A 24,704-nucleotide genomic window follows, 5' to 3' on the forward strand; every position below is an offset into this window, starting at 1 on the left:
CTGGCCCCCACCCCGTGGCCACAGGGACTGACCAGTGAGGGCCAGGCTCCTTCCCTGGGCCTCCCAGGGGGCTGGTGGGGGACCCCAGTGGTACAGGCCCCTGGCTGCCCTGCCCTCCCCAGGACAGATGGCGCTGGCCCACGGGGAGGAGATGGCTGAGGGCACAGCTCTGCTCAGTAAGTGGATGGTCCAGCCTGACAAGCTACAATGTTTTCCCATAATGACGGTCTCTCTTTAGCATGTAACACACCTGGGATTTCATTTAAAGTCCTTTTTGGTACTTTCCCTAGCGGTCCAGTGGTTAAGACTCCGCACTTCCATGGCAGGGGGCGCAGGTTCGATCCCTGGTCAGGGAACTAAGATCCCGCAAGCCACACAGAGTGGGCAGCCCCCCGCCAGAAAAAACCTTTTCACTTTTAAAACATGACAGGATTCATTTTTAAAGGGATGCACAGATAATATGCAAATAAATTATATCTTCTAAAAATATGAGCTCTAGCGCAACGTGTTCTAGAAATGGGTTTGAGAACCACCGTAGAACCAGGTCTGGTCACAGGTAGGCAGGACTGGAATATGTGAACTCGAGGTTGCAGCCGGTCCTCAAATGAGATGGAAGTCAGGGCTTGTCTGGGCAGAATACGTGTCGGGTCGCTCATAGCGGGGGTGAGCCCTCGGGGTTGTCCTCGTGAGCCCTGTGGTCTCTGCTCGGAACTTTGGGGAAGATGCAGCTGTGATCTTCTGGGCGGCTGTCATCACGGGTCTGAGCGGCCCCCACCCCCTTGCTAGTTCGGGGCCCACCGGCTGAGGGGAGACCCAGGCGGGGAAGGGCCGTCTCACTCCCAGAGAACCCTGAAGGTGCCCCGTCTGTGACTTACGTCGGCGTGCCCGCTTCTTTGGACACTTCCGTCACTCGGGCCCGCTCGCTGTGGCCTCACGCTGCCCCACCAGCGCTCGGGCACCGGGGCGTCCGCCATGCGCCCGCCTTCAGACGTGGTCGCCCTTGTTCTCACTGCGCCCACCCGCGATGATTTTACTGCCCGTTCTGGGCCTGAGCAGCAGGGTCTGGGCCACGTCACCCCCTGGGTCGCCCGGCGGGTGAGAGATGGACTCGGGACTGGACCACAGCCTCCCCTCTGGACTGGTGTCCTGTGGTCCCATACGGGGCACTACAGACTGGGCAGCTTCAACAGCAGAGATGTATAGTCCCACAGTCCTGGGGCCCAGAGGTCGAGCTGCGGGCTGGGCTGCAGCCCGGGCTGCAGCCCTGCTGGAAGCTCTAGGGGATGGTCCTTCGTCACCTCTTCCGGCTCCTGGCGTCTCCGGCGGCTCCTGGGCTCGTGGCTGCGTCACCCCAGTCTCTTCGTCCTCCTCACGCAGCAGTCTCCCTGATTCTGTCTTCTCCCCTTTCCCTTGTCAGGACGCTTGTCATTGGGTTTAGGGCCACCCAGATAATTCGGGATGATCTCATGTCAGGATCCTTAATTTACTTACATCTGCAAAGGCCTTTTTTCCAAATAAGGTCACGGTCACAGGTCGTGGGGATTGGATGTGGACATATCTTTTGGGGGGAGGGGGGGCCCTCGCGAGGAGTCGTTCCGTCAGACACATTTTCTGGTTGCAGCAGGAGAGGAAGAGGACGCAGAGACAGGAACCTCCAAAGCTGTGAGGTTTCAGGAGGCCCTGCGGGTTGATTTTTTCCTGAATCCGTTTAGCACTCGATCCCAGGAGAAAGCCTTTATTCCCACAGACAGCCCGCACCTAGTCTTCCTCTGTGTCTAATGAATTTGTGCCGTGTGTTCAGTGGACACAGATTGGGAGGCTCGCGGGGCGGGGGGTGGAATGTCTTTGATGCTGGGCGCAGAGCAGTGAACAGACAGACGGAAGTCGCTGCGTGGCCGGCCCCGCATTCTCCGCAGTGAGACTGCTAGTCGGCACACGCGTGCTGCGTCAGGGGGACAAGCACCCCAGGAGCAGTAACGCAGGGTGGGGGAAGGAAATGGAGGTTCTGTTGATGGCCAAGGAAAGCGTCTCTGTTAGAGGGTGCTGGGATGGATACCAAAGGAATGGGGGCCTCTGGGGGTGTCCAGACAAATGCATTCTGGGCCTGGTAATGTCCGTGCCCTATGGCCGTAGCGTGCTTGTCTTGTCTGTGACAGCAAGGGGCACGGCTGGGAGGCGCCTACAAGCATAGAGTGGGAGAGGAGGTTGACAGAGAGGGATCCAGAGCACGCCGGGCCCCTCGAGCCTCAGGAAGGCTTTCTGGCTTTTACTCCAAGTGACCTGGGAAGCAGGGAGTGAGACGTGTCTGCAGAGGAGGGATATGGTCTGAACTGTGGTTGAGAAGGTTTTCTATCCGGGGCCTGCGGGTCTTGGTAGAAGCTGCAGTTCCTGTGGCAGCCCCTGACAGGGTCAGGGGAGTTGTGCCTGGCGGGTTCTGGGTGCTGGGCTCCCCGCCAGGGGCCGCCCTGTGTGCACACCGCACTGGGAGGGGCTCTGTAGCAGCCCTGAGGCCTGGCCTCTGAACAGCTCCCCACTCTGGCATTCAGTCCAGGTCTGTGGTCAGAAGCAAAGCCCCAGGCTGCCTGGGCCTTCCCCACCCTCAGGCCCTGCTCAGAAGTGAACACGCCCACAACCCCCAGAGTCCCCAGGCTGCCTGGACCCCCAGCAGCCCTCATCAGCCTCCTGCCTCGGCGGGGGTGGGGACAGGCCCCGGCAGATGGTGTCGCGTGTGGAGACCGGGCGTCTCCCTGTAGGTGTGAGCGCCCCTCTGTGTTTAGCTTGCGTGGTGGCCACTAGAGTCCTGTGCCTGCCGTTGGTCAGCAGTGGGGGTGGCTCTGAGACCAGCCCCTGTCCCCCAGCACCAGCCTGCAGTGCGCTGAGAGGGTGTCTGTCCCTGGGCAGTGTATGTGGCTGCGGCTGCCATGGGGGACCCCTCACTTACTGTCCACTTGCACAGGCTCCTGTGGAGCCTCAAGCTGAGCAAGAGCGTCAGGCACAGGTGCTGGGTGGCGGCCACACTTCCTCCTGCTGCTCCACAGGACCTGGGCTCTGGTGTGGCGACCTGCACAGACTCAGGTGAGCCCCGGGGATGCCCCGAGCCTCCCAAGACAGGAGCTGTTACTGGACGTACCCGCCAGGTCAGTCTTCTCTGCACCAAAGCGGTTTCATTTTGCTTTCAGTCCTGACTCAGGGTGCCGGCCTCCACTTGGTCACTCAGTTACAACATCTGCCCAGTTGTATTAGTCAGCCATGCTGCGTAACAAATTACCACACACTTAGTGGCTTCTGACAGCAGCCGTTCATCATCTCACAGTGTTGGTGGGACAGGTGTCTGGTGTGGCGAGATGGGTTCTCGGCTCAGAGTCTCACTGGCCAGGCGTCGGCCAGGCTGCGTTCCCATCTAGAGCTGTTGGTGTTTCCGTTGGCCATCCCTTGGTGAGAAGAGACTGAAACAGCTCCTTTGGGTTGTTTCCTGGGTCGGCGCCAGCCCTCCCGGTCCCAGTCATTTCTTGTTCTCTTGTTCCCTCTGTGGACCTGAGCCGTGTGCTGTGGTCTCCTTGGCGAGAGGGGTTTATCTTTCCTCCCCCTCCCTCCCAGCCTGTGCTCACCCCAAGGGGTTGTTGCACTGGAGTAAGTTGTCTTCCTTCCAAACGCAGAGTCACTCATTAAAACCACTAGAAGAAAGACTTTGCAAGTGGCTGGAGAGTAGAGGAAGCAGGGAGATCTGGTCTGTTCACAATAAATTAGCATAGTTGCTGCCCCAAAGATATTTGTGCTGACGCCCCCTGAGCAGCCTGGGCCTGTCAGCTTTGTGCCATCACGTTTGTGTTCTTTTGTAGGGTTGCTGTAACAAAGTACTACAAACTGCGGGGTCAACCATAAAAATGGATTGTCTCAGTTCTGGAGGCCAGAAGTCCTGGATCAGGGTGTCAGCAGGGTGGTTCCTTTTGAGACCATGAGGGAGGATCTGTCCAGGCCCCTGCCCTCTCACTTCTGATGGATACTGGCAATCCTTGGGGCCCCTTGGCTTGTAGATGCTAAGCTCTGATCTCTGCCTTTTCTTTACATGTCATTCTCCCTCTGTGTGCACCTGTGTCCAAATTTCTCATTTTTTGAAGAACACCAGTCATATTGGATTAGGACCCACCCTAATGACCTCATCTTAACTAATTACATCTGCAGTGACTCTATATCCCGATAAAGCCATGTTCTGAGGTACTGGGGGTTAGCACTTCAACATATGAATTTGGGGAGACACAGTTCGACCCATATCAGCACACACATACCTCCCTGCTAACTCCTCACCATACTAGGGTGAATGGATAGATGGATGGATGGATGGACAGATGGATACGTGGATGATTGGGTAGATGGTTAGATGGATGGATGGATGGATGGATGGACAGATGGATACATGGATGATTGGATAGATGGTTGGATGGATGGATGGATCAATGGATGGACAGATGGATACATGGATGATTGGGTAGATGGTTGGGTGGTTGGATGGATGGATGGATGGATGGATGGATTGATGGATGGACAGATGGATACGTGGATGATTGGATAGATGGTTGGATGGATGGATGGGTCGATGGATAGATGAATGGGTAGGTTGTTGGGTAGATAGATGGACAAATGGATGGATAGATGGATGGATGGATTTTGTAAGGAGGAGCTAGCAGGGCCCAAGCTGGCTCATTAGAATTGGTATGTGGCTGCGCAGATGTCCAGACTTTCCATGTCCCCACATCCAAGCATAAACCTTCCTTCTGGATTCCATCAGTCCGTCTTGCTCCTCCTTGTTTTTCTCTTACTGAGGCCTTTACAAAGGGTTTCAGAGGCTCACAGATTCATCCATGTGATGTCATAGCCAGAAACACCTTGTGATGCTATTAGTTTTTCCAAGTTGTATTATCTCTTATTTCACAGACCCCTAGAACTTCAAAATGACAAAGTCCTTTTCCTGTCAAAAGGCCATTTTTTCTACCCTGACCGTGGAATCAGATACTTCTCCATGTGTGCCTTTCAAGGGTGCCCTTTGGAAAGTTTGCCACTATGGACCATGGCCAAAGACACAGGCTGGACAAAACCTTTGGTATTAATGTAACTTTAGAATTGCATTGTCTTTTGCTACTAGAAAATTGACACTTCCTAGTAATTCAAACCTAAGTGGAATTGTTACGGGGAATATGTGCTGCCTTCAATGAAAGAGAGTGGCAGGAAAGAGAATCCAGCTGGGCATCGGTCACAGAAGGTGCTGGATTTTTCGGCATCCAGGTGACCGTGCAGATTTGAAGTTGAGTGCCTGGGTAGATATGGCTGGTGACAGGAGCTCAGACTGCTTGGGGAGGCAGAGGAAGCCCTTGGCAGGTGGGTGCTCCTCACACCTTCACCCTAGCCTCTCTCGCCCACTTTTCCTCTGCGTCTCAACTTCCGGCCATGTCTCACCCTCACTGTTCCTGCCCTCACCATAGACCTGGACCACTGGGCGCCAGCCGGCCTCTCAGCTCTGTCTTGTTAAAGCGTGTGGCTCCCCGACTAGACTGGGCTGTTGGGGGCCACACACAGGGTCTGATTCATCCTTGGAACCCTCTTCCGTGCTCCCAGCCTGCTGCGTAGCAGCTGCCCATGGAGGACCAGCGCCCTTCCAAAAGGGTGGCCCTGGGCAGTGTTCCTGGGGCCCCCGGTGCCCAAACAATGCCCATCTATGTGGCCCCTAGGACTGGGCTGACCCAGCCGGGCCCCAAGCTCAGGCCCCGGGTGACGTCCCAGGCCCCACTCCCAGTGTTCTGTTCTTTTGTTCCCGGTGGCCCTTCCAAGCCCAGCTGGGTTGCCCGTGGGCAGCACCTTGTTGGTTCTTCTGCTGAGGACCAGGCTCTTCATGGAGCCTCTGGCTCTCTTTCCATCCACACCCCCCCCCAACACACAGACACACACACACACACACAGACACACACACACACACACGCCCCACTCTGCGGAGCAGCAGGAGAGGGCTTGAGGGCTTGGGGTTGAGACCATGGTTGCCATCTGACCCACCCACCACCTGTGGGCCAGCCTCGGTCTCAGTCTTCTGGGAGGGTTCATTGCTCTTTTAAGGCACAACATGAACCGCTGGCTTCGTAGCTCTCAACGCTCAGCTGACAGTCAGGGCCCTTCCTCTGGTTTCTCGCAGGCGAGCTGCCTGCCAGCCGCAGCGCCTTGTCCAGAAAGGCTGCCCCACTTCCAGGGCTTTATCTGAGGGGCAGGGGCTGCGGGGCTGAGCCCCAGAGCATGCCTTCCCTCCACTAAGAAACAAACTCTGTGCCTCAGGAGGGCTGCAGTGGCTCCTGCTGTAGGCGCTGCCTCTCCTCAGCCTAACAGTTATTCTTTTGGTCATAGAAGTAATACTGAATCTTAGAAGATGCTCAGAAAAGAATCTGTAGTCCTACTATGCAAATAAATGTAATGTTGATGCTTTGCCTTGACTGTATTTCCCCAAATCTCATTTATGTACATATGATAGCTCTAATTTTTAAAATGCTACCTTTTTATTTAATATTTTGGAATTTCCAGCATCATTAACTGTCCTTTGTGGAAACTGTATGAGCTAATTTATGGAATCAACCCACTGTTGACGGGCATTTAGCTTGAGCTCTTTCTTGAATATGAGTCGCTAGATGATTACAAGGAAAACATCCTTCTATTCTTTTTAAAGTGTACAATTCAGTGGTCTTCAGCATATTCACAGAGTTGTGCAACTGCCTCCGGTATCTAATCTCAACGTTTTCATCACCCCATAAAGAAACCCCAAACATCCTCCCCTCCCTTCTGCCACTGGCAACCATTAATCCACTTTCTGTCTCTTGGGTTTGCCTAGACTTTTCTAGACTTTTCAAAGAAATGGAATCATACAATAAGTGACCTTTGTAGCTGGATTCTGTCAAATAGCCTGATGTTTTCGAGGTTCATCCACACTGTAGCACCTGTCCACACTTTCTATGGCCAAAAATTAATCCCATGGTGTGGCTAGACCACATTTTGTTTATCCATTTGTCAGTTGACTGACGTTTGGGTTGCTTCCATGTTTGGCTAGTAGGTATGAACATTCACGTACAAACTTTTGTGTGAATCTATGTTTCAGTTCTCTTGGGTAGATACCTTGAGGTGGAATTGCTGGGTCATACGGCACGAGGAGCTGCTGAACTGTTTCCCACAGTTCCGGTAGCATTTCAGATTCTCACCAGGGATGTACAAGGTTCCAATTTCTCCGTATCTTCACCCACACTTGTTATTTTCTGTTTCTTTTTTAAACTCTTACAGTTATCGTAATGGATATAAAATAGCACATTATCATTTTACTTTGCATTTCCTAAATGACTAATGATGGCATCTTTTCATGTGTTTACTGGCCATTTGTATATCTTCTTTGGAAAAATGTCTTTTCAAATCCATTGTCCATTCTTTAGTTGGGTTATTTATTTTTTTATTGTTGAGTTGCAAGAGATTTCTGTATTCCAGATACTATACCCTTGACAGATACATGATTTGCAAAAATTTTCTCACATTCCGTGGGGTTTTTCACTTTCTTGAAGGTATCTTTTGAAGCACAGAAGTTTTTAATTTTTGTGTGAATATGTGTTTCAGTTCTCCTGGGTAGATACCTCAGGGTGGAGTTGCTGTGTCATACTGTCTGAGGAACTGCTGAATGAGATATTTGGTTTTGGTTGCTGTGTTTTTGGTTTCGCACCTAAGAAACTGTTTCCTAATCCAAGACCACAAAGATTCCTGTTCTTTTCTAAGAATTTTTAAGAATTCTTTTAAAGAATTTAAAATTCTTTCTAAGTTTAAGAATTTTAGAATAGATACAGACCTTTGATCTATTTGAGTCAGTTTTTGTATATGGTATAAGGTAAGGTCTAACTTCATTCTTTTGTGTGTGGAAATGCAGTTCTCCCAGAAAAAAAAATTTTTATTGAAGTATAATTGATTTACAATATTGTATTAGTTTCAGGTTGCATGACATAGAAATTCAATATTTTTATAGATTATACTCCATTTAAAGTTATTCTAAAATACTGGCTGTATTCGCTGTGCTGTTACAATATGTCCTTGTAGCTTATTTATTTTATACTTAATAGTTTGTACCTCTTAATCCCCTACCCCTATCATGCCCCTCCCTCCTTCCCTCTCCCCAGTGGTGACCACTAGTGTGTTTTCTATATCCGTGAGTCTCCTTCTGTTTTGTTGTATTCATTTGTTTGTTTTATTTTTTAGATTTCTACATGTGAGTGATAACATATAGTATTTGTCTTTCTCTGTCTGACGAATTTCACTTAGCATAATACCGTCCACGTCCATCCATGTTGTTGGAATTGACAGATTTTCATTCTTTTTTATGGCTGAGTAATATTCCATTGTATGTACACACCACATCTTCTTTATCCATTCATCTGTTGATGGACATTTAGGTTGCTTCCATGTCTTGGCTATTGTGAATAATGCTACTATGGACATTGGGGTGCACGCATCTTTTCTGTTTTCATTTTCTTTAGATATATACCCAGGAGTGGAATTGCTGGATCATATGGTAATTCTATTCTTAGTTTTTTGAGAGACCTTCCATACTGTTTTCCAAAGTGGCTGCACCAATTTACATTCCCACCAACAGTGTGGGAGGGTTCCCTTTTGTCGACATCCTCAGCAACAGTTGTTATTTTTGGTCTTTTTGATGACGGTCATTTGATGGGTGGGAGGTGATATCTCATGGTTTCGATTTGCATTTCTCTGATGATTAGCGAAGTTGAGCATCTTTTCATGTGCTTTTCATCTGTATGTATTCTTTGGAAAAATGTCTATTCAGGTCTTCTGCCCATTTTTTAATCTGGTTTATTTTTTTATTTTTTTTATTGAGTTGTATGAGCTGTTTATATATTTTGGATATTAACCCCTTATTGGTCATATCTTTTTCAAATATTTTCTCCCATGTAGTAGGTTATCTTTTCATTTGGTCGATGGTTTCCTTTGCTGTTGCAAGAGCTTTTAAGTTTAATTAGGTCCCATTTGTTTATTTTTGCTTTTGTTTCCTTTGCCTTGGGAGACAGATCCAAAAAAAATATTGCTATGGCTCATGTCAGAGAGTGTTCTGCCGGTGTCTTCTTCTAGGAGTTTTATAGTTTCCAGGCTTCCATTTAGGTCTTTAATTCATTTTGAGTTTATTTTTATATGTGGTGTGAAAAAACGTTCTAATTTCATCCCTTTACGTGCAGCTTCCAGTTTTCCCAGCAGCACTTATTGGAGAGACGGTCTTTCTCTATCTCAGCACCATCTTTTGAAAAGAGCGTTCTTTCCTCGTTGGATGATCTTGGCACCCCTTTGGAAAATCAGTTGCCCACAAACGTGTGGGTTTATTTCTGGACTTGCAATTCTCTTCCGTCGTCACGTGTCCTATGCCAGTGCCTCAGTCGTATTTACTGGCGTTTCATGCTAAAGTCCACGTCATGAGTGTGAGTCCTCCAGCTTGTTTCTTTTTCAAGATTGTTTTGGCTGTTCTGAGTCCTTGGTTTCCGTACGAATTTTAGGATCAGCTGGTCAACTTCTGCATGGAAAAAGAAAAGGCGGCTATCTTGACACAGATTGCATTGAACTTATTGACCAATTTGGGGAGTATTGCCATCTTAACGATATTAAGTCCTCAACCATGAACATAGGGTGTCTTTCCATTTATTTAGGTCTAATTTATTTCAGTGACGTTTTGTAGTTTTCCGTGTGTCACTCTTGCACTTTTTTGTTAAGTTTATTCCAAATATTTAAATCTTTTGGATGCTATTGCAGATAGGGTTGTTTCTTAATTTCATTTTCAGTTTGTTTATTGCTACTCTATCTTAATATAATTGGGTCTTCAACAGTAACTGCTTTATTGGTATATAGTATATAGACCATTCAGTTCACCCTTTAAAAGTGTATAATTTTTGCTGTACGCCCGAAACTAACACAACATTGTAAATCAACTATACTTCAATTTTTTAATTATTAAAAATATGTACTATACAAGTGTATAATTTAATGGTTTTTAGCATGTATTCACTCTTAACCTGTTGTATTGATGCCAAATCCATCAGCTCTCTTCGCTACTTAACCTTTCCAGTCCCCTTTCCTCTGCCCTCCCCTGTCCTAAATCTTTTTTTCCCCCTACTTTTTAATTTTGGCGAAATACATCTAACATAAATTTTACTCTTTTGACCATATTTAAGTGTACAATTCGGTGGCATTGTACACATTCACAATATGGTATAACTGCCGCCACTCTTTATTTCCAGAACTTCTCATCATCCCAGACTGAAACTCTGTCCCCACTCAAGCCCCCTTCCCCAGCAGCCGGCACCCACCATCTGCTTTCTGTCTCTGTGAATGTGACTCCTCCAGGGACCTCACGTAAGCGGAGTCACACGGTGTTTGTCCTTTTGTGACCGGCTTCTGTCACTGGGCCTAATGTCCTACAGGTGCGTCCATATGGTAGCTGGTGTCAGAATTTTCGTCCGTGTTAAGGCTGGATAATATTCCATCGTATGGAGGGACCACGTTTTGTGTATCCATCATCTGTTGACGGGCACTTGGGTTGTTTCCCCTTGGGCTCTTGTGAATAACGCTGCTGCAAATAGTGTGTGTAAATATTTGCTTGGGCTCCTGCTTCCCAGTCTTTTGGGTGAGGCTGTGAACTGAGACTGGGGGCGTTGATGGAAGCTGACACCCCGGACAGTGATGTTGCATCCCCCTTCTTTACTCAGCTCCCAGGACAGGGGCCGCCAAGTCCACACCCCCCAGGCAGAAAGTCAAGGGCTTCGTCTCTGGAAACCTGGCAGGGGGTCTGGGAGGGCAGAGCTGTAGATCATCACAAGGGTCCCAGCCTCGCCCTCAGCCTCCCACCGCTCCTCCACGTTCTGGTGAAATAGTACTGATAAGGGCACTTCCCTGGTGGCGCAGTGGCTGGGAATCTGCGTGCCAAGGCAGGGGACACGGGTTCGAGCCCTGGTCCGGGAGGATCCCACATGGCGCGGAGCAGCTGGGCCCGTGCGCCACGGCTGCTGAGCCTGCGCTCTGGGACCTGCGAGCCACAACTGCTGAGCCCGCATGCCACAGCTGCTGGGGCCTGTGCGCCTGGAGCTTGTGCTCCGCAACAAGAGAGGCCACCGCGGTGAGGGGCCCGCGTGCAGCAACGAAGACCCAATGCAGCCAGAGATAAATAAATAAAATAAATACACTTTTTTAAAAGAAATATTACTTACAAACCAATGTTCACGTCGCTAGAGTGTGCCAGTCGGACGCGCACTCGTCTGAGCAGGGGGAGCCCATGAAGCCAGTCTGGGGCCCTTTCCAGCCCCAGCGCCTCCCGCACTGAATTCTCAGGCGCGTCACATCTCCGAGCTTCCTGATGGTTTGACACCAAGGGACGTGCCCCTAAGTGAGATATCGGGCAGCTGTGCGCGTCTCTCTGCCGTGTCGGCGAGGGTCGTCCACGTCCACAAGGGGCCAGGGCTGCTCACCCGCTACAATCAGGCGGGCCACAGCATGACAGGATGACAGTGGATTCTCCTCCTCCATCACTGGTGGATTTTACTGGAACTTCCAGAACGGCCCTGAAGGTTCTGCCACGTCTGCAGTTGCACAGGGCAGGGTCTTGGGTGTGTGCCAACCACGGCCCCTGGGCTGAGGAGTGTGCCAGCTTCTCTGAGGTGATGCCAGAGCACCTCCCCAAAGGCATCCACCAGTTTACACTCCCACCAGTGACGCGAGGGCGGCCGCTATTCCGCCATGCCAGGAGGCCACGCCGGGGCCTCTCTCTGACAGGGGTCTCTGCATTTGAGGCAGGCATGAAAAAACCAACTCCCCCACAGAAAAGCAGAAACAGAGATAGTGCAGGCCACCAAAGGCAACTTCTGAAAAATTATAATGATGGACTTCCCTGATGGTCCACGCTTCCACTGCAGGGGGCACAGGTTCAATCCCTGGTCGGGGAACTAAGATCCCGCATGCCTCGCGGCACAGCCAAAAAAAAAAAAAAAGAAAATCAGAAAAAATATATAATTAATGTTTCTAGATAGATAAAATATTTCACATCCATGAAACGACAGAGCAGGAAATTAAAAACCTGGTAGCAAAAATGTCGAGGGGAAAGTCGGAGAAAAAAAGAGGAAATTTCCCAGAAAGTGGGACAAAACGGCAGAAATAGAAGATGGGAGATAAATGATTTAAGAACAGGACGGTCAGTGGACGCCCTAACAGTGTAGGCTCAACTGCGGCCACTACTTAGGGCCGCAGGGTGACCCCTGAACAGCAGAGCTCGCAGCACCTGCAGCAGGACCGCTGGGCCGTGGGAAGGGAAGTGCATGGTGGGGACGAAGGACAGTCTTAGTAAAACAGCACCACGACCTGGGGGCTTAAAATAACAGAAATCTCTTCTCTCGCAGGCGGGAGGCCAGAAATCTGAAATCTGACAGGGCTGTCCCCGCTCCGGAGGCTCTCAGGGAGGGTCCTTCCTGCGTCTTCCAGCTTCTGGTGGCTCCGGGCACCCCCAGGCTTGTGGCCACATCACCCTGATCTCTGTATCGTGGCCACTTCACCTCCTCCCCTCCCCCGTGTGTCTGTGTCTCCTCTCCCGTCTCCCACAAAGACACTTGTCCTTAGATTAGGGCCACCAGGTAATCCATGATGTCTCCTCTCAAGATCCTTACCTTGACTGCAGCCGCAAAGCCTTTTCTTCCAAACGGGTCCTGCTGGCAGGTGCAGGGGTTAGGGTGTGGACACATCTTCTGGGAGCCCATCAGCCCCCTGCAGAGGGTGTGAGTAGGGGCGGTGACTCTCCCACGGGAGGAGCTCAGCACGTGGCGTTAGCCCCAGTGCGCTCCCGCAACGGGGGGGCCTCCGGGCAGAGATTTTGCCTTCCCTCGTCCCTCCACCTGCGCTCCTGTGTTTCCTTCTCTGCACAGCGGCTTCACGGCCGGCTCCTGCCCCTCAGACGAGATGGGGCCGGACGCAGGCCCCGTGGCCATCAGAGAGAAGATCCGGTCCCGGTTCCACGGCAGCCACGACCTGATCCACCGCCTGTTTGTCTGCATTTCAGGTGCCACTTCTGGGCCTGGGGCAGGGCGTGGGCTTGGGGACACACAGGGGTGGGGGGGGGCGTGCTTTAGCGGAGCGGCTGGCCCAGGTGCGGGAGGTTCCCCGCTGATGCTGGGCTGCTCGGGTGTCAGCCCTGCCTTGGGCCTTCCTCACCGCATCACTTCATCCTTCGCCCGCGAGCCCCGCCATGAGCCCGGCCCGGTAAAGAGGCGGGCGTCGTGCTTTGCCGGGCCCTCCCGTGGGGGGTGGAGGACCCCATTCTGGTCCCAGTGGCCCCTCACTGCTCACACAGGGAGGCTCTGTTCAATGTGTGGGTCAGAGTTCATTGTGCGTCCTGTCCCGACTGATGTTTCCTCTCTTGGGGTGGCAGACAACAGGACGATGACTGTTGTCTCCCTGGGGAGTTCAGTGAGGGGAGTGAGCACAAGCGGTGTCTTCGTAGCAGCGCTTTCCCTAGATTTGTGTGTTCTGAATAGCTGCCGCTTTCTCATGGTTTAAAAGTATGACAAGTGTGCAGTGAAGTCCACCCTCCTGGCCTCCTGCCTGCCCTTCCCCGACACCTCCCCGGGGCAGCTGGGTTCACACAGTGCCCGTCCTGCAGCCCAGCTCCCCTGGCCTGGAGTGTCCGCGGCACGCCCGGGCCCCCGGGTGGAGGGGCAGCCGCGGGGCAGCCTGTGGACTGGCGGACACTGCAGGTCAGGATCATGATCCCCCGGGGTCACTCGGCACTGCCCCCGGCCAGGCCAGGTGGGGGCACGAGGACCTCGGGGTGACTCTGAGCTGCGGTTCAGACATCTGCCGGAATCCACTACACGGGTTTGTTTAGAGGTCTGGGGAACGTCATGCCAGCTGGTACTCAACACGGCTGCTGGCACGCAAGGAAGCCCCCGGAAGCGCCGGCCACGGTATCAGCGCAGGGATGGGTCCCGGGGCGCCCATGTGCTGCTGGGATGTGCACGGTCACTCCCTGGCTTTGCCGTTAACGGCAGCCCCTTGTGCCCCTGAAGAGCTAGCGGCGCTCTTCACTGAGAAGGGCCGAGTCCACCTAATTGAGAGACAGAGGAAACCTCTGCAGGTGAGGGTGGGAGAAGCCTTGTCCGGCCAGGGAGCGGGGGCCGGCTGGCGGGGGGTGCCGAGGAGCCGGTGCTGGGCCCCATGTCTGGGCGGGGTCCACCCTCAGCCCCCCAGCCACGTGGAACCTCACCGCATCCCCGCAGTCGAGGTGGCCGTGAGGGGAAGGTGCTGCCACGCCGGTGGGCACAGCTGGGGGCTCTGGGGTTGTCCCTCAGTGAGGGGCCAGGATAAGAGCACGAAGGCGAATAACTGGCCCCCGGGGGAGGGCTTCTGGGTACTCTGCCCCCCTCCGCCACCTCCCCTTGACTCCTGAGCTTTTGCTTCTGCCAAGGGAGCTGTCACGGGGGCGGGGCAGCCTCTTCTCGCGCCCACTCACCCGAGGACACGTTGGTCTCTGACCACGAGCCCTGGCTGGGTTCACCAGCTGCCAGGACCTAACCCCCCCTCCTCGGGCGTCCTCCCCCAGGCGTGGCCGACCAGCTGCAGACCAACTACGCCAGCGACCTCAGAAGTATTCTCAAGACCCTCTTCCAGGTCATGGCCACCAAGCCGGAAACGGACGACAAGGAAAAGCTAAAGAAGGGTGAGTGCCAGCTCGGGACAGGCTCTGAGGCCTAGGCTGACCGTCGTGCCCACCCCCCCCCCCGGATGTGGGGGGCCTGCGGAAATCTGCACCCCCAGACCTGGCCCGGCACCGCCACCCGGCTTTTGTGGGCAGAGGGGCACAGGCCCTGGGTACCCCGAGAGGTGGGCTTGGGGACGCATGGGGGTCACAGCCCCACGTGCCCACGCCCCAGCCAGGCCACCCCACTTCCGACAGCTGACGGGCCTGGAGACAGGACCCGGAAGCGGTACACTGTCACTTCTACCAAACTCCGTCTGTCAGAGCAGCCAGGGGCCAGCCCACAGCCAAGGAGGGGACGTGGGTCCCCTGCTCGGGGGAGTGGCCGTCTGTGAGCTGCCTCACATACTCACACACGCGTGCACACACACGCGCACGCAGAACAGAGTTACTTGGTGAGGGAGCAGGTGTCAGGCAGGGAATGCTAAGGCACAGGGAGCTTGGCCCCTCGCTCCCTGGAAGGAGGTGGCGGGGTCCGAGCGTGGGGAAGGGGCCCGACCCCTGCTTGCCCACCCTCTGCTGGGCTGAGGCTCCCATTCTGGGCGAGCGGCCTCTCATCATAGGGGCTTCTGCTCAAGAACGTCTGGACACACGGGGCAGCCGGCCCAGCCCTGGAGGGCACGTCCTCGCCCATAGGGAGGAGAAATCTGTCCTGTGTGCCGACCCAGCTGTGCCGCCCAGGGTCCACACCACTGGACCACACTGCCCCCATCTGCCAGGGGATTCTGGGCGGGGCTGCCTTCTGGGGCTGGCTTCTTGCTCTGCAAGCAACGACGGTGGGCCCTGGGGCCGGGGGCCCACAGGCAGGACCAGCTGCACACCTGAGGGCACTCGGATGGGAAGGCCCCCTGCGGGGTCAGCACCCAGCCTGCGGGGACGCTGGGTGAGGGCTGCGGTGACCCACTCCACACGTGGGACTGGGGGTTGTTCGGGGGCTACTCCCCGCTGGCGGCACCTCCCAGGGACAGGTGGTGGCCCACTGACCCCAGCGGCCACCCTCTCTCTTCTAGTCACTCAGACCCTGCGGAGCGCGGCCTTGGAGGACTGTGCTCTGTGCCAGGAGACCCTGTCATCCTCTGAACTCGCAGCCAAGACCCGAGATGGAGACTTGGAAGGTGCGTGAGGGCCCGGGAGCCGGGGGCCAGTGCACTGCGTGCCGAGCGGGGAGCAGGAGCCCTGTCTGGACGTTTCCGCCGCTCTGCCCTGGACTGCAGGCTCGGGGCGGGCAGCGCTCCGCCAGCGGGGGCCCCTCCCCAGACACCTAGACGTGCCGCTTCCCAGGGGGTGCAGCCTCTTACTCCAGCTTCCCTCCTGGGCTCCCAGGATGGGCACAGGTCCTCTGAGCTGCCGCCACCTAACCTCAGGCCCATTACTGAACATCTCAGCCTGGGGGGCAGAGGGAGGGTGTGAGGAGCACTGAGATGCCGGGGTCCAGGCCGTTGACCGCAGCTGGAAGTGGCTGGTCCCAGGCCACAGGCACACTGCCGACCCCTCAGCGTTCACCTGCCCCGCAGGAAAGGCCTCCCCTAGCGGCCTGCTCCCCCGTTAGCCTGGAGGTCGGCCGGCTGCAGGCCCGGTGGCTTGGCAGTCAAGGAAGGAGCGTCCAGGATGGGCTGGGGGCACTGGCAACACATCTGTGGGGAGGGGGCCGCCCAAGGCCTTTGGAAGGGGCCGGAGGCCTGGAGAGGTGCTCAGACGGGCAGCGGCAGACGGGCCTGGGCAAGTGTCGAATGCGACTGGAGCTGAGAAGGAGGCGGCTGGCCCCGGTGTGCCTGGCCGGCGGCACGGGTCCCCGCTGGTCCCGGCTCAGGGCCTCCCTCGCACTGCCCCTTGGCCGGGATCCCCTGGGGGCGGCCGCACAAGCTTCCCTGCTTCCTAAACGCCCTGAGCCCTGGTCTTCTCTACCCTCCTGTGAAAATCGCACACAGGGCCATAACTAGAACGCCCGCTGGAAACTCGGAACCCCCTGCTCGAGGATCGTGCAGGTGGTGAACTGCGAGGTCTGGAGGGGCCCGGCCTACTGCCAGGGCCATGTCCCCCCGTGGGCCGCCAGTCCAGCCCCCTCCTGGGAGTGGCTCGCAGGGCAGGGCGTGGACCCAGCAAGTCCTCAGGACCCTCACCATCCTCCTCGGGCGGGGGTCTCGACTTGTGTGTTGGAGCTGGCCTCGTGGCCCGGCGTGGCCCCGGAGCTGCCGGACGCCGTCCAGGGCGTCACTGGGGCCGGCCAAGGATTTCACACGGGGGCGGGGGAGGGTGGCAAGCATGAGAAGCCATCTCCCTGCAGTCGGGGGTGAGCTGATGGGGGGTGAGCTGATGGGGTCCGGAGCAGAAGCGGGAGAGCTGGGTGGGAGGGGTCGGGGGGAGGGGCGGTTCTGTGCGCGGGGGGGGGGGGGGGGGGCAGGTCCTCTGGTGCAGGTTGGTGAGGAGAGGGGGAGAGAGGGAGGCGAGGAGACCCCGGTCTCTGGTGGGCAGGCGGCCTTGCTGAGTTCCCTTGGGGGTTGTGTGAGAGTGGACGGGAGACCCCTGAGCCCACACTGTGGCCCCAGGGAGCCATCCAGGTGTTCGTTCTCCCTCTGGGCGGCGGTACTGGGCTTGGGGTTGGTACGCAGTGGGCATCTTATGTCTGGGGTGGGAGGAAAGGCATGTCCCCCCGTGCAAGATGGCTTCTCCCAGCGCCGACACACACCCTCCCACCCAAATTCCAGAGCAGAGGCCCAGAGGCTTCCCCCGTGATCGCCTGGAGAAGTGACGTGGGACAGGCCCACAGGCAGCTGCCAGGCTGCACAGGTGTCGGGAGAGGCCAGGGCCAGCCTCGGCGCCTCTCCTCAGGAACCTGAGAACAGCCCTGGAGCTGGGGTGGGCGGTGCTGATTGACGGAGGGGTCCACAGAGGGGGCTGATTTCTTCATTTCCCAACCCCCATTTTTGCCCAAGGGCCCTGCCAGGCTGGGTGCCGGCCGGGAGAGGGTTGTCCAGGTGGACGCTCCCTGCCTGTGCCCCGAGTCCTGGGGCGAGGTGCAGGCCGCAGCTGGGGTCCGATCGATGAGCACGGCTGACAGCTGCAAAGACTGACCCGTCCATGGGACACCGTCAGTTTCCTGAAACCGCAGCCGGTACCGAGCCTCAGGGAGGACCGGAGGGGGGGAGTGGGGGGCAGGCTGCCCCACCAGAGGCTCCTGCACAGCCGCCAGCCTCCGACCCCCACCCCAGTCACCGGTCCCCACTGCCGCCACCGCACGGGTCCCTCTGGCTGACGTGTCCCCCCCTGTCGTTGTCATAGACCCGCCCGAGTGGGTCCCGGACGAGGCCTGCGGCTTCTGCACCGCGTGCAAAGCCCCCTTCACCGTCATCCGCAGGAAGCACCACTGCAGGAGCTGTGGGAAGGTGGGTGGGGCGGCCGAGGTCGTCCCGCGGCCCCTCGGGCTGTCGCTGCGGGCATCCCAGGGGCCGTCACAGACGTGGCGCCGAGGTCCGGAAGTCCGGACCGATGCCCCGGGGTCCTTGTGCAGACACGCCTGAGCCCTGGGCCCTGCTCTGCCTTGGCACAGGGTGTGGACTCCAGGCACTCCGCCCACTGGGTGTGATGGTGCAGTGCCCAGTCCCGGCCACTTCAGACCTGAGGACGGGGAGGGGATGGAGGGTCTGAGTAGGAGCCTGCGGCAGCCTGGGTATGGGGCCAGGACCCCCTCCGTCGGCGCGGCCTCCTGGCCAAGACCTGCGCCAGGTTTTCCTGAAGGTTCCAGCCCCACGGGGGCGGTGCCGGGAGACACCCACCCGCGCACGCCCGGGATGCTCTGGGTGGGAGGAAGGGCAGGAAGGACGGCGGCACCCGGGGCTCCGACCCCGTCCTTGCTGCGCGCCCCTGAGAGGCCAAGGTCAGGAAGGGGTGAGGCGCAGGGGCTGCTGGGAGCCCTGCCCAGCCCACTGGCCCCGCCTCCCGCCCTTCGCCTTCCAGATCTTCTGCTCCCGCTGCTCTTCGCACTCGGCACCGCTGCCCCGCTACGGGCAGGTGAAGCCCGTCCGCGTGTGCACGCACTGCTACATGTTCCACGTCACGCCCTTCTACAGCGACAAGGCGGGCATCTGACACGGTGCCCCAAGCCCGCGAGGGCCCCAAAGGACGCCAGGGAGGAGGTGCCGAGGAGGAGGCCTCCGGCCACGGGAGGGTCTTCACCGCATTTCATCCAGCTGCCGCCATCACCGCTGCCGGGGCTGCAGGCCGCCCTGACTTCCAGAACGTCCAGGGCCTCCACCCCACCCGCCCTGGCCTCCGCACCCGTGGGGACCCCAGGCCAGCCGCAGGGGCCAACAGGAGGTCAGCTTCAGCCAGTGGGGGGACCTGGGGGTGCCAGGCGGCTGCCTGGGCTGGGTGGGCTTTCCTCCCGCCCATCCGCCTGCCCCCCTGCCCTGCTGAGATGCGGCCTTGAGGCTGGACCGTAGCAGAAGGTCCGCCCTGCAAGGGGAAAGTAGGGATGGTGTCTGAGCTCAGGGCAGCCTCGGCCCCTGGGGCTGAGTCTGGGGAGATGGTGGACACCTCTGGGGGCCGGCGGGGTCAGGGGGGCCTGGGGCACCGCAGGGCTTCCCCACACGCTGGCCAAACCAGAAAGCCTAGGCTTTTCTCTCTCCAGGGCCCTGAGCCCACAGCTGCCCGCCCCCTGCTCCCCTCAGGACCTTGTCTCAGCAACATGAGTCTCATTGCTTGTCGGAGAGGGGACATGCAGAAGCAGGCCTGGTGGTCCTCTGGGCAAGCAGGCGCGCCCCTGCTGCGGTCTGCCCGCCCCGGTCCACCAGCCGACGGCGGGGTCAGGCGGCGGGCAGAGGTTTCCCAGCTTCTGAGGCCAGGGCTCTCCAGGGGGCTGAGGACCCCCGGATGTTGCCCGCTTGGCTGCCACTTCCCCTTCCCTCTGCACCCCTGGGACCCTGGCCCACCTCCTCAGACCCCAGAGTGGCCCCGGGCCCCAGCACAGACACCTCCTCAGGCTTAAATCTCAGGCTTCACATTGCAATGACGATTGCAGTTTTATTTTTAGAGAGATGACATACCTACTGCTTCTTTTATAGGATAAAATCCAATTACTATTTGACACTGGAATACACACGCACAAAAACAGCTTCTGTGGGAGAAGAAAAGCATATAGTGGAGGGTATATTATGTATGCAGATTATTTTTATTTTCTAATGCTGTAATTCAAAACCATTTCCATAAATCTATTTAAGGATTGCAGACACTCTTATTCCTCATGTGAACATGGATGGACTTCTTTTTCTCCAACTGGCAGGTGACGGGGCTCTTGCTAAAGTTCATTGTCCTCTAGGAAGCTGGGGGCTTCTGGACTCCTGGGACAGTCAAAGGGCAGGACTTGACTTCCCACCAGCCCCCAGGAGAGGGGTGGCCGCCCCCCACCCCCAGCTCCCACTGCCTGCGACGGCTCCAGCCTCCCCACTGCCCGCCCACCCTGCCCAGCTCCTCTCCTCGTGTGTCTTCAGCTCGGACCCCTGGCGTCTGTGTGCATTGGGGTGGGCAGTGCTCTTGGACACCCCACCTGGGGCCCTGGAGAGAATGCAGGAGGGCAGACCAAACGCTGGGGTTGCCAAGGCGATGGGGCCTTCCCTTGGGACTTGGGTGTCCCGTCCCTCTGAGGTGGGCATTGGGAGGCCAGAGAATGGGGGCGTGGCTGCAAGAGGCCCCAGTGGCCACCACACCCATTTTCTGGTAGGTGAGAAAGTGTTTCAGAGCCCGGGGGCTCCTCTGAGCAGCGCTGAGTCCTTTGGGAGCAGAAGAGGAGCGGCATCCAGGGAGACCTGTGTCCTTAGCTGCCCAAGACCAGGCCTGCCCACCTGGACGGAGTCCCTCCCACTCCTGTGGATGGCGGTGCCTGTGTCACTGGCTGGACAGCAGTGCCTTCAGGAAGTCAGCCCCCTGCAGGAAGCCCCCGTGAAGCTACACTTTGGGGGTCCCCCTCCCTCTACTCTAGGTACCCGCAGTTGTCACCTTCCAGACCTGGGACGTGGTGGTCCTCACTCACCAGGTCGGGGTGGGAGAGGGAGTGGAGACCCAGGAAGGAGGGTCTGCCCCGATGCTCACCCTCGGCCCAGACACAGCTGCCCTCCAGAGGGACGGCCTAGACCCCAGCGGACAGAAGGGTGGTCTCCAAGCCAGCCTTGGGCCGCTTTTGCGCAGTGGGAGGGGGCGGCAGCCCACACCCCAGCTGTCCTGCAGGAAGGCCTGTGGCCACGGGAGCGCCCAACGAGGGTCAGTAGCCGTCCCATCTGCCCAGAAATTGGGATTTTCCACGCTAAGTGGGGGACGTGTGGTCACTCTGCCCTTCTACAGGGCTGTCCCCACCCCAAGGGTAGAGCCAGGACCTGGGGGTGGGGAGGGGTTGGTCCAAGGCAGAGTTTCCCGCTCAGGAAGGATCTAGAAGGAATGAACTGCTGCCCACCTACAGCAGGGGCTCGGGACTGGTGGGGGCAGGGGTTTGGAATTAGCCCTCGGGCGCCAGCCTTGGACCTCGAGCAGGTGCCCTTCCGGAGCCTCAGCTTCCCCGTCGTCACCATCGTTGTCCTCGTCCCTGCTTCTGTTTCCTGAGGGCCGTCCCCTCCACTCCCCATGACGGTCCTTCGAGTGACACTCCCTTGAGGGGGCAGGATCCCATGTCATAGATGGGGAACCGAGACTCACAGAAGTTAGCAGGCAGCCCATCCGGGCCACGGGCCTTTAGAAGGGTCACGCGAGAGGCAGAAGGGAGCCCTGTGACCTGGGGATGCTGGGAGGAACCGGCCCAGCTGGCTGTGCCTGCAGGGCCACCTCCAGGGAGGGCAGCTTGGACACACAGCGCCCATGGCACGCCGTGGTTTGGTGGCTGGAGAGGGGCTGGGGAGCTGCCAGGACCCCGCCCCACCACCTTTCGGGGCAACACACAGGCCTGGGGAGAAAGCCACGGGAGCACTCCAGCATCTCCCCCCACGAGCTTCCGGCGACAGGAGGGGGGCGGGGGGGTGGGTCCCCCACAGGCTCTCCGGACCCAGACGCAGGCTGCAGCATCCCCGCAGGGCAGGCCACCAAGTCGAAGGAGGGAGGGTGTAGGGTGGGAGCACCCAGAGCTCTCTGTGTCCCAGCGGTCGGGGAGGCCCTGGGACAGGAAGAGTCCCTGAGCCTGGTCCCCGGGGAGGTGGGGAGAAGGCCGCCTCCTCTCGCGTCCCCGTCCTGCCCCTTCCACCGCAGGCTCGGCTCAGGCCACTCCCACACACCCTGGCCTCTGGAGGTGCCCCTGCTGCCGGCCCCCACCCGTGACTCATCTGCCCCACAAATATGCCCGCATACAGCAGCCTGCCCCCAGGCCCGGCCCACCCCCTCAGGCAGGCAGGCAGGCAGGCAGGCAGGCAGGCAGGTGGACACCCACACGGGGCGGGGGCGCGGGAAGGAGAGGAGAAAGACTGTCAGTGCCCTGGAGGCTGATGATGCTGGTGGGGCACTATCACCCCGGAGGCGGGTGGGTGGGGCAGGGCTGGGGGACACTACCCTTTCCCCACCAGGGCACCGGGTGGGCTCCTCCGAGGTCCCTGCTGCAGCCCCTAATGGCCACCAGGGGGCGCCCCGCCCAACACCTCCTCTCCCACTGTGGCCCGGTGGCCAAGGCGTTGGGGCAGCTGGAGCGCTGCCTGCAGGAGCTGCCCCACTGTGGGTGGGCACTCCAGGTCCAAGCAGGGCCCCCCGCACAGACGCACCCGGCGGCCAGGCCCTAGTGCTCCAGAGAGCGTCCTGTCCCAGAAAGGACCACAGGCAGGGCAGACCTCGCCCCAAATGGCTGGGGGAGTGGGGAAGACGGGTCCTGGTCTGGGCTGGGCATTTCAGACCACCAGGGCTGGGGGTGGGGGCTGACACCCCACGGCGGGGGGGTTGGCTTCCCGGCCATTCCCAGCTCTTCCTGTTCTCTGGAGTCTGCAGTGGAAACTGGGGGAAGGTGAGCAGGACCCAAAGCACCCACCCTAGGCCACCGCCATGACCTGACCCAGACCCTGGCGGCTCTTGTCTCCTCTTAGGCCCACCCAGAGCCACCTCCTCCAGGCAGCCTTCCCAGACAGGGGCACCACCCAGCCCCCACCCTCACACACATTTTCGGAGCAGAGTCTGGGACCCTTTGCAGGAGTCAGCGAACCTCTCAGAGCCTCTCCTGCCTCTGAGACTGGGGAGGGGCGGATTCCAGGCCAGCACAAGCTCAAACTTAACCTCACCCCAGAGACTTAACATGTGGCTTGGGTTCTGCTGGTGTGCTCATTTGCTTCCAGGAGTTCAGGACAGCTCAGGGCTGGATCCTGCACCTGAACTGGGCAAAGATGAGCACCCAGACCCTCTAGACCTGCCCTAATCCTAACCCTGGGGGGCTGCAGGTCTGGGAGCAATGCAAGCTGGCTGAGCTGACTGGGCCTTGGCGGACGGGCAGGATGTCAGTGGAAAATGGGGTACCAGAGCTACAAAGACACAGCCTACTTAGAAATGGTGATGATCCCATTGGAGAGGTGAGGGTGGAGCGCAGATGGGGAGCAGGACTGGGTCCCCACAGGCACCAATCCTGGGCTTTTGCTGAGCAGGGGAGGACATGGGCAGATTTGTGGTTTGGGCCCCTCGGAAGGAGGAGGAGTTGGTGGGGCCGAAGCCAGGACCCCACTGCTCCATCAGAGGCAGTAACACGGCTCAGCCAGGGTCACTGCTCTGACCTTGCCATGTCCCCCGCCCCCATCACTCAGGACCCTGTTGAGCCATGTGGGCTATGATCTGAGAGGCCTCTTCACCCTCCGACGGAGGCGGCTCAGGGCACACTCACCAGAGCCTGATCTGCTGCCCTCTGGGTCTAGAAGCAGCTGGATGACTGACGGGGGGCCTCAGCGTGGGGGGCAGGGGTGGGTTTCCCGGACTCAGGCCCTCAGGGCATCCAGCCTGAGACTAGGAGGTCTCCATCTTATGATTGTGTGTGGCAGCCAGGGCCAAGTGAAGGCCACCTGGGCATGGCCTGGAAGGCCCGGAAGGCTTCCTGGAAGAGGTAGGGAAGCAGGCCAGGAAGGCCTAGGCCAGAGAATCCTAGATGGTGGGACTGGGAGAGAGGTGTTGGGGTGAGTCCCGAAGCACCTATTGCTCAAGGAAGGGAGATCTGCCGGTTACTCCAGGTTCATCCTCCCCAGGCCTCGGGGAAGAAAGGGCGCTTAGGAACAGCCATTAGGGCCCCTGGAGCAGCAGCGGGGCCAAGCCGGGCCCCTTGTCCTGCCCCACCTGAGCCTGGGTCCAGCCCCTGGGACTGGAGGAGGCCCTGAGCTGTCAGAGGTCCAGACCCTCTCATTTTTGGAGGCCGCACCTGACACCACAGCAAGTGCCTGAATCTGCGTTACAACCCTCCTCCATAACTTTCTTTTCCTGTAAAAAATTTTTAAAAGAAAATTTCATTGTCTTGCTTTTGGATATTTTTGGCTACAAGAAATTAATTCAATTTGTCTAAATTGTCTAAATTGTTCCAGGGTCATTGAGTAGAGTGGGAAAATCTTGTAAGGTGAGAAAAAAATCTACCCTACACATCGTTCACAAGTATAATGAACTTTCTTCTTATTTTAAATTTAAAAATGGTGTTGACATTATGTTGACTATGCAGACGTCTATTACATCTTCATGCGTCTTGATTTTGCTGTCTTCTTGTATTCTGGAGACAGTTTTTTCTGAGTGATAAACTTTTTAGAAGGCCCCCAATGCCCTTGGCTGGGTGGCTTGTGCTCTCTTTGATGTGACTCTGATACTGACCGATGCTGACTGGACAGGCGCTGCCCCACTTCCCCATGTGGAGGGCCCCAGGTTAGAAGCACTTGCTGATTTGGGGCTGATGGTAATATCCCTGCCACTTCCTGCCCCCACCCAGAGCCCG

General features: G+C 57.3%; 1 protein-coding gene across 1 annotated transcript in view; it reads left to right on the plus strand.

Moving 5' to 3' along the window:
- Positions 1 to 20,015, plus strand: part of ZFYVE28 (zinc finger FYVE-type containing 28) — a 113,734-nt gene extending 93,719 nt beyond the window's left edge. The window contains exons 9-13 of the mRNA XM_060013081.1: positions 12,969 to 13,102; positions 14,642 to 14,758; positions 15,808 to 15,912; positions 18,077 to 18,180; positions 18,752 to 20,015. Of these exons, the coding sequence (XP_059869064.1) occupies positions 12,969 to 13,102; positions 14,642 to 14,758; positions 15,808 to 15,912; positions 18,077 to 18,180; positions 18,752 to 18,883 (592 nt within the window). The 3' untranslated portion in view covers positions 18,884 to 20,015. The remainder of the gene's footprint in view (positions 1 to 12,968; positions 13,103 to 14,641; positions 14,759 to 15,807; positions 15,913 to 18,076; positions 18,181 to 18,751) is intronic.
- Positions 20,016 to 24,704: the final 4,689 nt, after the last annotated feature.

Source organism: Delphinus delphis, chromosome 5 (genome assembly GCF_949987515.2).
Source record: "Delphinus delphis chromosome 5, mDelDel1.2, whole genome shotgun sequence".
Lineage (NCBI taxonomy): Eukaryota > Metazoa > Chordata > Mammalia > Artiodactyla > Delphinidae > Delphinus > Delphinus delphis.